The sequence below is a fragment of the Paroedura picta genome, chromosome 10 (genome assembly GCF_049243985.1).
Source record: "Paroedura picta isolate Pp20150507F chromosome 10, Ppicta_v3.0, whole genome shotgun sequence".
Lineage (NCBI taxonomy): Eukaryota > Metazoa > Chordata > Lepidosauria > Squamata > Gekkonidae > Paroedura > Paroedura picta.
The window spans coordinates 86,462,993-86,476,464 of NC_135378.1; the positions used below are offsets into that span (position 1 = coordinate 86,462,993).

Sequence of the window (13,472 nt, forward strand, 5' to 3'; positions counted from 1 at the left end):
TGGGGCCAGGAGTCACCTGTGTAGACACTGTTGTAAGACGGTGGGGTGGGAGGGCCGGTGCCCCTACAAAGCAGCTGTTTTTCCCCCCAGGAAAACTGATGCCGTCTTTCCCCCTCTCTTTTTCTTTTTCTTTCTCACTTTCTTCCTGACTATCTCTTTTTTGGTGCAGTGGTTAGGAGTGCAGACTTCTAATCTGGTCCCCCACATGCTGCCAGCTGGGTGACCTTGGGCTTGCCACAGCAATGAGAAAGCTGTTCTGACTGAGCAGTAACATCAGGGCTCTCTCAGCCTCACCCACCTCACAGGGTGTCTGTTGTGGGGAGAGGAAAGGGAAGGTGACTGTAAGCCACTTTGAGACTCCTTTGAGTAGAGAAAAGTGGCATATAAGAACCAAGTCTTCTTCAGATCATGATTCATTTTTTACCTTAAAGGTGCCACAGGATGCTAAATTGGTTCTGGTGCTTCAGACCAACACAGTTGCCCATTTGAATCTTATTCCAGTGCCAAAATCCCCTGCCTAAGTGTCTTCTTGCTTCCCCTTGTGGTACCTGGACCTTTCTGCCTTGACAGACAAGGCACAAACTACAGAACTCTCCACCAAAACACAGAAATGCTGAGGCTGTTCCTGAGGCCTCCTTCAGCTGTCCCTGTCCAAGCGACCTGCACACCCTACCAGGATTTTACAAGCCAGCTACTAATTTATGCAGTAAAATCATCATCATCATCATGCAATGAGTTCTCCCATAGTTTGCTCACCTCCTCATCAGCGCTGGTTACATAAGCCAAAATCGCGCTCCGTTTTTCGCAGTCCTTTTCGGCTTCAGAGTAGAACCCCTGTTCAGAGGTGAAAAAATAGAGATGCCCTTCGAAGGGTATCCAGCCTTCTTTGACTTTTTGTAGGAAGTGTCCTTTTAAACCAACCAGGAACATGTAAGAGAGAACAGGAAAGGGGAATAGACAGAAGCCATTGTAAAAGTGTCTCTATAGCCCAGGCCAGCTCAGTCTCCCCAGATCTTGGCTGCTAAGCAGGGTCAGCCCTGTCTAGTTTTTGGATGGGAGACCACCGAGGACCACCAGGGCCATGACACGGAGGCAGGCACCTCGGAAGGTCCCTTGTCTTGAAAGCCCTACTGTCAGGATCGTGTCGCCATCTGTCAGTTGTCACTTGGTGGCACTTTACACACCCATTTTATTTTCTACGTGAACCAATTGCTTGGGGCTGAGTCAGTTGTCACTTGGTGGCACTTTTCACACCCATTTTATTTTCTACGTGAACCAATTGCTGGGGGCTGAGTCAGCTGTCACTTGGTGGCGCTTTTCACACCCATTTTATTTTATATGTGAATAAATTGCTTGGGGCTGAGTCCAACACTACAGAGGGGCATAAAGTGGGAAATGATGTTCATTTTGGTTTCTGGTGTGCCTTGCTGCACTACACATGCTATCTGTCCCATTTTGTTGCTCTAATATTTGGAAGGAGCCCTCCTGGGCCAGACTCGGTTTCCTGTGTCTGGCCTCTGTTTCCAGCCAGACACACTTTGTGGGCAGATCAGGGCATGCCCAAAATGACTGGGCACACCCTGATTGGGTTGGCCGGCGCCACAAGCCAGCCACCTGCCGCACTGGGTTGCCAGACGGAGCCGGACCTCCACGACCACTGCTCACCGCAGCCACTGGAGGGGATGCCAACCTCAGTGCGCCCCCCCTCCTGCTCCACGAGCCCAGCAACCACCTACGCATCAGTGAGGTACGGCGGCTCTGCTGGCAGGCCGGGCCTCGGTCTAGTGCCCCTTGACCTTTCTGCAGCGGGCTTTCTTGCTAGTACAATAAATAAATTAATAAAGGGAACTTGCAAATGAAATTCCCCTTTAACAATCTCTGAGTCACTTACTGGTTTTTTGTTCCAATACACCGTTTATTCCATTCGTTTTGGTCAGTTCATCTGATAGTTGTTTTGCATGATCAAGTACTTCCAGATCTAAAAGAGTTGCAATAATCCAGGTCAAAAGATTAATCAAGGACCTCTATGCAGATCGATTGTTTCCGGAGGGGAGCAATGTTGATCTTAAGTAGAAGACCTAGATTTAAGTCCTGTAGCACCACCAATAATGTTGGGGGGGGGGGGTGTAAGCTCCTGAGAGTCAGTGACAAAAAGAAACTTTGACTCTTGAAAGCCTGGACATGCGTTAACTCCCTTCAAGTATCTTCCGTTGACAGTATGAATTAGTGTCCTCCAAAGTTATTCTATCATGTACAGTCCTGCTCAGGCCTAGCAAACTGAGGGCCACGGATCAGCCTCAGATCCTATCCTGGATGCTTGAGGCTGATCCTGCACTGAGCAAGGGGTGGGACTAGATGGACTGCATGGCCCCTTCCCACTCTAGGATTCTAAGAGTCTAGTTCAGCCGTGGGATGGGCTGCCTGAGGAGGTGGGGAGCTCCCCCTCACTGGCCGTCTTTAAGCAGCGGCTGGACAGATCCTTCTCCTGGGTGCTTGAGGCTGATCCTGCACTGAGCAGGGAGTGGGACTAGATGGCCTGCATGGCCCCTTCCCACTCTAGGATTCTAAGAGTCTAGTTCAGCCGTGGGATGGGCTGCCTGAGGAGGTGGGGAGCTCCCCCTCATTGGTGGTCTTCAAGCAGAGGCTGGACAGATCCTTATCCTGGATGCTTGAGGCTGATCCTGCACAGAGCAGGGGGTGGGTCTAGGTAGCCTGCATGGCCCCTTCCTACTGAGTCACTCTGCTGACTCATGTTCAGTGTTTGGTCTACTGAGACCCACAGATCCTTTTCACGGGTACTACTGCCGAGGCACATCTCACCCATTCACATAGAACCATAGAGTTGGAAGGGGCCATACAGGCCATCTACTCCAAACCCCTGCTCAACGCAGGATCAGCCCAAAGCATTCTGTAGAGATGCATATGATTTTTCCTACCTAAACGAAGAACTTCACGTTTATCACTATTGAAATCCCTTTTTCTAGCCTGTCAAGATCATCCTCTTATAATGTTATGACATTGTATCTCAGTTTTTTTTAATTTTCAGATCCCCTTCTACACGCCTTGGTGAGAAGTGGATCTGAACACAGTACTCCAAGGCGACCTGGTTTAGAGGGAGCCATATTAAATAAAAATATAAAGAAACATGTAAATGTTTACCAGGCATTTCTCTGTAGGCATCGCCTGACCTGAGCATAAGTGTCCGAATGGTACACACCTCTTTTGACAGACGGGTTTGGCTATCCATTGCGGAATAATCTAATAAAGAAAAGGGAAAAGAAGAAACATGGTTGTGAGACAGGATGCCCATGGCACATGGAACTGTGGCCCATCCCTGGCCCTTGAGGGGCAGGAGGGCACTGAATGTGGACTGCTTCTGAGCATGTGCAGAGTGCTTTTATGTAAGCTGTGACCTGACGGCAATTTACACAGAGCTGATGGAATAAAGATTCAGTCATTTTCCTATCTGAACCGAATCCAAATCTCATGAATCCCTGGTTCGCTTAGGGGGGGTTGGGTTCGGCTGAATCAATTTGATGCCATTAAAACCCTGGACGCCATTAAAGTCCATTGGAAATTTTGCCTCATCGTCTATTTCAGGGGTAGTCAAACTGCGGCCCTGCAGATGTCCATGGACTACAATTCCCATGAGCCCCTGCCAGCGAAAGCTTTTTATTGCAGGTTTTTAATTAATGCTATTATATTTATGTGTTGTACAGTGCCCTGAGCTGGTCTACTGGGAGGAGCAGTATAAAAATCAAATAATTAGTATTACTATTGGTATTATTATTATTAATTTCCATCTTTGGGAATTTTTAAGCCGAGGCTGGAGAGCCATCTGACAGAGAGGTTGATTCTGGGAAGGCTCAAGGGGGTGGCAGGTGACGGTGGGTGAGCAAGAGGGTTGTGAGTGCCTTGCATAGTGCAGCGGGTTGGGCTAGATGACTCAGGAGGTCCCTTCCAACTCTAGGATTCTATTCCATTTGTATCGTGCCACTTCCATGCAGTGACTCATGGCAGGTCACATCCATCCCCACCATAGAATCCAATTAAAACAATCTTTAAAACAACCCTAGACAGCAACACTCCACCCCCCACTCAACGGAGTCCTTTAAAAATATCTCAGGGCGGGGTAGGCAGGGTCCCCCGATGGAAAGGCTGGCTTGTGGAGGAGCTCAGGTCTTTCTCGACCAGTGACCTGGTAGAAGAGCTTTGTCTTGCAAGCCCTGCAGAACTGAGCTAGTCTCCATCAGGGCCCTGATCTCCTCTGGGAGCTCATTCCACCAGGTGGGGGCCAGGACCAAAAAGGACCTGGCCCTGGTTGAGGCCAGGGAAACCTTCCATGGGCCAGGGATCCACAGCAGCAACAATGGCTTGCACCGGACAGAGCTTCCAAGGTCCTACTTTCCATCCAGACGAGGAGCAGGTTTTCTTCTGCTGAAGTACTTTCAGCGTGCATTCAGGCTTCTCTGTGGGTGGTGTGACTGAATGGACTGGATGTGAGCCCTCCACCTTCTACGTCACCCTGTGCTGGTTTCCCTAATAACTGGGACTCCTGAGGATCTGTCTTCTAGGGCAGGGGTAGTCAACCTGTGGTCCTCCAGATGGTCATGGACTACAATTCCCATGAGCCCCTGCCAGCGAACGCTGGCAGGGGCTCATGGGAATTGTAGTCCATGACCATCTGGAGGACCACAGGTTGACTACCCCTGTTCTAGGGCCTTGTCTAAAGGTAGGTGCGCACAGCCACAGCTCAAGGGTGTAACTCAAGAGTTATTTATTTATCAAAGGGACTTTTATTCTTCCTTCCACCAAATTAGTTCCTTCAAGGCAGCAAACAACACCAGATGAAACTTCCATGTTCAGAGGTAGTAGTCCTCTGAACCCCAGTGGCCAGGGAGCAACACCAGGGGGACGCTGTGCTTCTGGAAATCCAATATGAGGCAGTGGGTCAGTGAAAGAGGAACCGTTGGTGGGTCAATTAAACTGCACTGATCGACTTGTCTTAAGTGTCTTAGACCGTTTATGCACTGGGAACTTCACTGCCCCAGCTCCTGTGCAGGAGCACAAGTCTGGAGCGGACGATGTGCACCAGGCCAAATGCTCCCCTATGTGGGTGCAGGAAGAGGTGGGACAACCTGCCACGACTAAAACTCCAGCCTGCATCCCGGCATGAAATCTCCAGTGCATAAACGGTCTTAGACAGTCGTCATACATGAGTAGCAGCAGAGAGGTTAGATCAGAGAGACAAGATTGCTTCACTCTTTCTGGAAGGGTTTTGGACATGGAATCCACACCAGGGGGGGGGGGCAATTCTGCAATTCTGTCTTTGCTGGCTGAGGTCAACTTACAGAAAATGATCATCCCGAGAGCACCGCAAAACAAGATCACAGTCACCACCACGACGAAGAGGTTGATGATCGGGGCTACTTTAAGGCCTGCACTCCCTCCTCCTTGAAGGGCAAGAGGCAAGAAAGGTCGTTTTAGTCATGACCTGTCAAACACCCCACGTCCCCACTCCAGGCCAAATGGTCTACATCAGCCAGGTCCCGTGTCCTAAATCAGGGGATCTCTCTGTGCTCTGAGTGACAGAAACTCTGGAAGCTTGGTAGGTCAAGAGTGCCATCTATGTCTTGGACCCCTGGGGGGTTAGAGTGGCCCATTCATTTCCATTCCATGTTGAAGATAAGATAACACAAGAGAAGTCAGGTTGGAGCAGACCAGTGGCCCATCCAGTCCTATGCATTGTGTCATATGATGGCCAAAACCCAGGGGCCATCAGAAGGTCCTCCCACTCTTGACCCTCTCCCCCCAAGCACCAAGAATATAACACATAGTTTAAAGCCATGACTGGAGGTCCTCTCCTCTGCAGCCAACAGGGCTGGCAGGGGCTCATGGGAATTGTAGTCCATGGACATCTGGAGGACCACAGGTTGACTACCCCTGCTCTGGAGAACACGGTCTCAGTCAAAAGGTAAACCAGATGGATCTCCGGTGCTCAGGTAGCCCAACCTTAACCAACAGGTAGACTTTTCAAAGAATAAGGACAGGGTGGACTATGGATCCCATAATAAATGAATAAACAACACCAGGGGCTGGCAGAATGGGGCAGATCTCTGGAAGAAGTAGGCCACCACCCTTTGATATACTGGTTTGGTGATGGGTCACCTTTCTGTGTGCAGGGCTCCCCAAGAACCAGTTATGTTCCAGCCCAAAACGGCACCATAAGAAGACAAATTTCCCTAATTCCAGCCAAGTTGAGGTATTTTCCCATGTTCCTTGACCCTCTTGCAACACCTCTTCCACCCCCCCCCCCCAAAAAAAAGGGCAGCTGAAATACTGCAATGGAACAAAGGAGAAAAAGAATCTGTCCAATGGCTTAATTAAAGATCAAAAGTTTAAGAGTCTTGGTTATCTCTTTTATTTACACTTGGACTCTGACCTGGCAAAAAGGTCTTCCAACCTCCTGCTGGAGCCTTCGGGGATTACAAAGGGTCTCTAGTTCCCCTGGAGAAAGTGGCCTCCATGGCCTCATGCCCCACCAAGACCCTTCCTCTTCGCAAACTAGCCTCCACATTCTCTCAGATCTTCAGCAGTTTCCCAGCCTGGGAAGTGCTCTCGACCCCATATTTCCCCAGCGTGTGGCTCCGTGGGGATGTTTCACGTGGCGTCAAAGACTTAAGGGGAGCTTAAATCTCCTGTCCATGTGAACCACTTTTGCAATTCAAATGGGGCTCCCACACTAGTGGCAATTTAGTATAAACATGGAATGACCAACACATGTATCTGGGAAGGACTCATGGGGAGTTGCACGCAGTTAGGCCCACAGCATAGGGAAAGCAGCTCAGCAGACCCCCCCCTCCCCCCATAGCAGCACATTATGGACAGAGAATGGTGAAATTAGGGTAAGCATTTGGGCTGAAGAAGAATTGATTTTTATATGCCGCTTTTCTCTACCAGGAGTCTCAAAGCAGCTTACAATCGCCTTCCCTTTCCTCTCCCCACAACAGACACCCTGTAAGGGAGGGAAGGCTGAGAGCTCAGACAGGACTGCTCAATCAGAACAGCTCTGTCAGTGCTGTGGCGAGCCCAAGGTCACCCAGCTGGCTGCATGTGGAGGAGCAGGGAATCAAACCCAGCTCACCAGATGAGCTGTAAAGGCTACAAGTCAGCCAAGCAGTTCAAGAAGGCCGCTGGAAGGCACAGGCCTGCAGAACGTTATTCAGAAAATGGAAATCCTTAAAGGAGGGAAGAAGAATAAAATGGGAGCATAACATCCCAGACTTTACTCTCTGCTCTGTCCCACATGCTCTTCCTCTTGGGCAAATGCAGAGCAGGTAAGGGAAATAAAGCCCTGTTGGGCTAAATGCAAAAAAAGAAAACAGAAATTGTAAACAGATTAACTTTACGAAAGGTGAAGTTCCAGCTCCAAACCAGGGAGATGGGGGGGGGGGCTCAGTACTTCCTCATGAGAGGGGTGGGGACAATAGCCAAGTGTACCTGAGTGAGCGAATTCTCTTAACCCTTTCCCTCCCAGATCCTCTTGCATGCAAACATACAAAATCGATATGCCCATCCACTCCCACCCCCACCCCCACCAACACCCTAGGAACAGAAATGTTAAACTCCTGTGTAGAAAAATGAAACAAGAGTGGAAGGAACATACCAGATACGGTGGGTGGCATTCTTTTGGCTTATTCTGACTGTAATCTTAGCTCCTCCTGTACTGTGTCTGTAGGGAAATATCACAAAGAACTCTGTTCCTATAACATTTATTCAAATGAGTAAAACATTTAATAAGCTGCTGCAGTGGCTTCTTTAACTGCACTGAAGGACACCTAAATGTCCATCTACAACTACAATTCCCAAGAGAGAAACGAGGATGCTTGAAGCTGATCCTGCATTGAGCGGAGGTGGGACTAGATGGCCTGCATGGCCCCTTCCCACTCTAGGATTCTATGAGCTTTGTTCAGCAGTGGAATGGGCTGCCTAAGGAGGTGGGGAGCTCCCCCTCACTGGCCGTCTTCAAGCAGTGGCTGGACAGATCCTTCTCCTGGATGCTGGAGGCTGATCCTGCACTGAGCAGGGGGTGGGACTAGATGGCCTGCATGGCCCCTTCCCACTCTAGGATTCTGTGAGTCTAGTTCAGCTGTGGAATGGGCTGCCTCAGGAGGTGGGGAGCTCCCCCTCTCTGGCCGTCTTCAAGCAGCGGCTGGACAGATCCTTCTCCTGGATGCTGGAGGCTGATCCTGCACTGAGCAGGGCGTGGGACTGGATGGCCTCCATGGCCCCTTCCCACTCTAGGATTCTATGAGCTTTGTTCAGCAGTGGAATGGGCTGCCTCAGGAGGTGGGGAGCTCCCCCTCACTGGCCGTCTTCAACCAGCGGCTGGACAGAGCCTTCTCCTGGATGCTTCAGGCTGATCCTATCTTGAGCAGGGGGTGGGACTAGATGGCTGCATGGCCCCTTCCCACTCTGGGATTCTAGGATTCTAGTTCAGCAGTGGGATGGGCTGGCTAAGGAGGTGGGGGCTCCCCCTCACTGGTGGTCTTCAAGCAGCGGCTGGACAGATCCTTCTCCTGGATGCTGGAGGCTGATCCTATCTTGAGCAGGGGGTGGGACTAGATGGCCTGCATGGCCCCTTCCCACTCTGGGTTTCCAGGATTCTAGTTCAGCCATGGAAGGGGCTGCCTAAGGAGGTGGGGAGCTCCCCCTCACTGGCCGTCTTCAAGCAGCGTCTGGACAGATCCTTCTCCTGGATGCTTCAGGCTGATCCTACACTGAGCAGGGGGTGGGACTAGATAGCCTGCATGGCCCCTTCCCACTCTGGGTTTCTAGGATTCTAGTTCAGCCATGGAAGGGGCTGCCTCAGGAGGTGGGAAGTTCCCCCTCACTGGGGGTCTCCAAGCAGCGGCTGGACAGATCCTTCTCCTGGATGCTTGAGGCTGATCCTGCCCTGAGCAGGGGGTGGGACTAGATGGCCTGCATGGCCCCTTCCCACTCTAGGATTCTAGGAGTCCAGTTCAGCAGTGGAAGGGGCTGCCTAAGGAGGTAGGGAGCTCCCCCTCACTGGCCATCTTCAAGCAGCGACTGGACAGATCCTTCTCCTGGATGCTTGAGGCTGATCCTGCACTGAGCAGGGGGTGGACTAGATGGCCTGCATGGCCCCTTCCCACTCTAGGATTCTAGGATTCTAGTTCAGCCATGGAAGGGTCTGCCTAAGGAGGTGGGAAGTTCCCCCTCACTGGGGGTCTCCAAGCAGCGGCTGGACAGATCCTTCTCCTGGATGCTTGAGGCTGATCCTGCCCTGAGCAGGGGGTGGGACTAGATGGACTGCATGGCCCCTTCCCACTCTAGGATTCTAGGAGTCTAGTTCAGCAGTGGAAGGGGCTGCCTAAGGAGGTAGGGAGCTCCCCCTCACTGGCCATCTTCAAGCAGCGACTGGACAGATCCTTCTCCTGGATGCTTGAGGCTGATCCTGCACTGAGCAGGGGGTGGACTAGATGGCCTGCATGGCCCCTTCCCACTCTAGGATTCTAGGAGTCTAGTTCAGCCGTGGAAGGGGCAGCCTAAGGAGGTGGGGAGCTCCCCCTCACTGGCCGTCTTCAAGCAGCGGCTGGACAGATCCTTCTCCTGGATGCTGGAGGCTGGTCCTGCACTGAGCAGGGGGTGGGACTAGATGGCCTGCATGGCCCCTTCCCACTCTAGGATTCCAGGAGTCTAGTTCAGCAGAGGAAGGGGCTGCCTCAGGAGGTGGGGAGCACAGCTGGCATCCTTCCACCCTCGCCAAGCCAAACTACTAGCAGCCTACATTATGTAGAAGTGGGGATTAGCCCCACTTCCTTATGACTGCCCTCTTGGCCTTTTCCACCTGTACGGAATTGGCCAATGAAAATTCTTATTCTAAGAGTTTTGTAAAGTTATGACAGAAAATCATCTTTCTTTCTTAATCTCCAGCAATACTTATCATCAAACCTTATCAAAATATTTTCTCCCCCCCCCCGCAAATCCTCCCAAACCATCTATTTAATTTTATCTACTGCATTTACACCAGGGGTAGTCAAACTGCGGCCCTCCAGATGTCCATGGACTACAATTCCCAGAAGCCCCTGCCAGCATTCGCTGGCAGGGGCTCCTGGGAATTGTAGTCCATGGACATCTGGAGGGCCGCAGTTTGACTACCCCTGATTTACACTATGCCTTTTTTACTGAGACTCAGACTGGCTACACAGAGTCAGAAGCTAACAATCCATTCTGAGAGACATGTAAGTACGGTGTAAGTTCCATAGAATGGATCCGAGGAGACCTCAAAGGAGCCATGCAGCTGGAGGCAGCAGAGTTGTACCCTTCGGAAGGGAAAAGAAACACAGAGGCAACTTACCTTCTTTCTTGCCCTGCATTCTTTCTGGTTACTCTGACTGGGGTCTCATCTCCTCCTGTGTTCTATCTATGGGAACATTGGACAGAATATTCTGTTCAGATTGCTGGGGGGAGTGGAGGGCAGCAGGTCAAGAGGAAGACCCAAACAGAGATGGATTGAAGCAGCCAAAGAGGTTACGACCCCCATTTGCAAGAGCTGGATCAAGGTCAACAATGGGACCTTTTGAAGGACATTCATGGGTAGGGTCATGTTGAACTGGATGCGACTTGATGGCACCTCACCCACGCACTCACTCAGAGGAAGACCCAAATGGAAATGTTGAAGCAGTCAAGGAGATCACACCCACTGCTTGCAAGACCTGGACCAGGATGTCAACAATGGGAAGCTTTGGAGGACTTGTTAATTTTTCTGCACCATTGTAAAAAAAAAAAAAAAAGTCACAGTAAAGCTGGTTTCAAATACTGCGCAGAAGCCAACAGAAAAGGTGCACTCGCCTATGACAGGGGAGGACAAAGCAAAATAAAATATTCTATGGTGGGTTTTTTGTGGTGAGAATGGTGCCTCATGCAGAATTTTAAGAAGTCTTTTTTTCAAGACTTTTTGCAATGTTTCCTGCCATGCATAAAACCCGATACACAAGGCTGTCAACAATGGGACCTTTAGAGGACATTCGTGGGTAGGGTCAGCATGAATTGGAAGCATCTAGGCTTCACATGAGCCTCTTGTGGCGCAGAGTGGTAAGGCAGCCGTCTGAAAGCTTTGCCCATGAGGCTGGGAGTTCAATCCCAGCAGCCGGCTCAAGGTTGACTCAAGGTTGACTCAGCCTTCCATCCTTCCGAGGTCGGTAAAATGAGTACCTAATTGGTAGATAAAGCAACTGGAAGAATAGATTAAAACAGAAAAATCCTTAAATTTTTTAAAATTAAAACTTCCTTTGTACTATTGAAACAGTGCCAGATAGATTCCTTCTAGCTTCCTTATGATTCACACTGCAAATTATCTGATTTTTTTAAAATTAGCTATAGTTTTGATATTAAGAGGTCAGTAAAATGAGTACCCAGCTTGCTGCTGGGGGGTAAAACGGTAATGACTGGGGAAGGCACTGGCAAACCACCCCGCATTGAGTCTGCCATGAAAACGCTGGAGGGCGTCACCGCAAGGGTCAGACATGACTCCGTGCTTGCACAGGGGATACCTTTACCTTTACCTTTAGGCTTCACACCCACACCTTCCCTCAGACCGCTCAACTAGCAGGCCTTCAGAGAAACATCTCACCTCAGGAACTCTAGCAGCAGGTTCTCCAAGGGCGATTAAGCCAGCATTAAAAATACTCTAACATTCTGCTACAGCTTTGGCCTCGAAGGATAAAATCTCCTGCTCTTTGGGCACCCAGAAGATATTTATTGCCTTTATTGCTGAAAATGATGACAAAAAAAACATACATAAGAAAATTACCACAATATTTATGATATTCAAAACATCTCCTGTGTTCCTATTCACTACTTAAATGTATCCCAGTAGTGTTTCTCTATCCACTGAATTGTATTTTGTCCAGCCCTGAATGAATTTCTCCCTTTCTCAGATTGATTTAATTTATTTGTTATTATTGTACTTTTAGCTCACCTTTTCCTGAGGGCTCCGGCCAGCGCAGGTTACAATAGATAAAACATGCAATTCAACATCTTATAAAATTTCAAAATATTAAAAAGCTTAACTTTAAATTACTTATAATTTCCAAAAAGGCAAAAAAAAAATCAGAAATGTTTGCAGAAATAAAAGAATACAACGGTTTGTCTAATGGCCCATTTGTAATCTTATCCATTAACATCAGATGTTATATTCTGTGTAACGATTCCTTTCTCGCTAATGTAGCTTGTCATTCTTGCGAAATCAATCACTTTGATGTTTTATTTCTATGATTTCTGAAAAAGCACCTAAAAAATAGGATGTCATCTCTTTACTACACTTTACTACACTTTCAACAGATAATTGATTCTCCAGATTTCTTCGCTAATCTAATTGGTAGATAAAGCAACTGGAAGAATAGATTAAAACAGAAAAATCCTTACTTTTTTTAAATTAAAACTTCCCTTGTACTATTGAAACAGAGCCAGATAGATTCCTTTCTAGCTTCCTTATGATTCACACTGCAAATTCTGGCTAATTTAAAAAAAGCTATAGTTTTGATATTAAGACCTTTGTCTTCACTGGAAGAATCAACAACTTTTCAAAGCCATTAATTTTGCTTAAAACGTTATGGCTGCAGAGAATTGTATTCCGTGCTTGATCTGGGTATACTGAACCACTGTTCACGTAACTTGTGCTTTGTTTCTTTAATTTCTGCACAGGTCAGAAATAATCCTTTATCATAATCATCCTAAAGATCTATAAACCATCCTAGAGATCTATAACTGTTTTAATCTACAAACCTGGACTAAAGTTTCTTCCTGCATTCTGCACACAAACACCAGGGCTGCATTGGAATATTCTGAAGATAGAAACTTTGGACATACTTCCCATTTTTAAAGCTCTCCTAATTGGGTTAAGGTAGTTACCTCTGCTTCTTTACCCTTTAGAAAAGGCCAAATTTTAATACAACCACTGCCCCTTTTAATTCTAAGAAAAGCCCTGGCTTGGATGGTCCAGGCCAACCCAATTTCATAAAATCATGAAAACTGCAGGGTTGGCCACGGAGGAGCCAAGAGAATCACTTCATTAGAAGGCAACCAATTCTGCCTGCTGGGCAAAGACAAAGTGCATGCATGACTTTCTCCGGGGACCTTAACAGCCGATCCAACTTTGATTGGGAAAGAGATCAGTAGAGATGTATTTTTAGCCAGCTGAAGATCTTTGTAGCATCAATACATTGTTGCTCCTTATTTAAATCTGCCTGGCATATTCATAATCTGCCTAACAAGGTGCCTTGGCTTCAGCCCCTTCCTTATTTATTCATTTAGATTTTTATACCGCCCTTCCATACGGCTCCTTGACTGGTACCTCAGCCAGTTTCTCTCCTCGCGGCCTCAGGTGTGTCCCTGCAGGTGTTGCTTCCAACGGCCCTTCCCTCGGCGCATTCTGGAACTCTGGCCTT

General features: G+C 48.6%; 1 protein-coding gene across 4 annotated transcripts in view; it reads right to left on the minus strand.

Moving 5' to 3' along the window:
* LOC143819536 (C-type lectin domain family 4 member E-like) overlaps nt 1-13,472 on the minus strand; it is a 56,169-nt gene that overhangs the window by 3,184 nt on the left and 39,513 nt on the right. Inside the window, exons 1-8 of one of the 4 annotated variants that reach the window (XM_077301281.1) lie at nt 13,379-13,463; nt 11,657-11,796; nt 10,382-10,447; nt 7,667-7,732; nt 5,352-5,453; nt 3,160-3,258; nt 1,892-1,978; nt 757-908 (exon numbers count right to left, since the gene is read on the minus strand). In XM_077301281.1, the coding sequence (XP_077157396.1) occupies nt 757-908; nt 1,892-1,978; nt 3,160-3,258; nt 5,352-5,453; nt 7,667-7,685 (459 nt within the window). In that variant the 5' untranslated portion in view covers nt 7,686-7,732; nt 10,382-10,447; nt 11,657-11,796; nt 13,379-13,463. Of the gene's footprint in view, nt 1-756; nt 909-1,891; nt 1,979-3,159; nt 3,259-5,351; nt 5,454-7,666; nt 7,733-10,381; nt 10,448-11,656; nt 11,797-13,348 lie in introns of all 4 variants that reach the window. The other 3 variants (XM_077301283.1, XM_077301282.1, XM_077301284.1) reach the window with 3 other exon arrangements.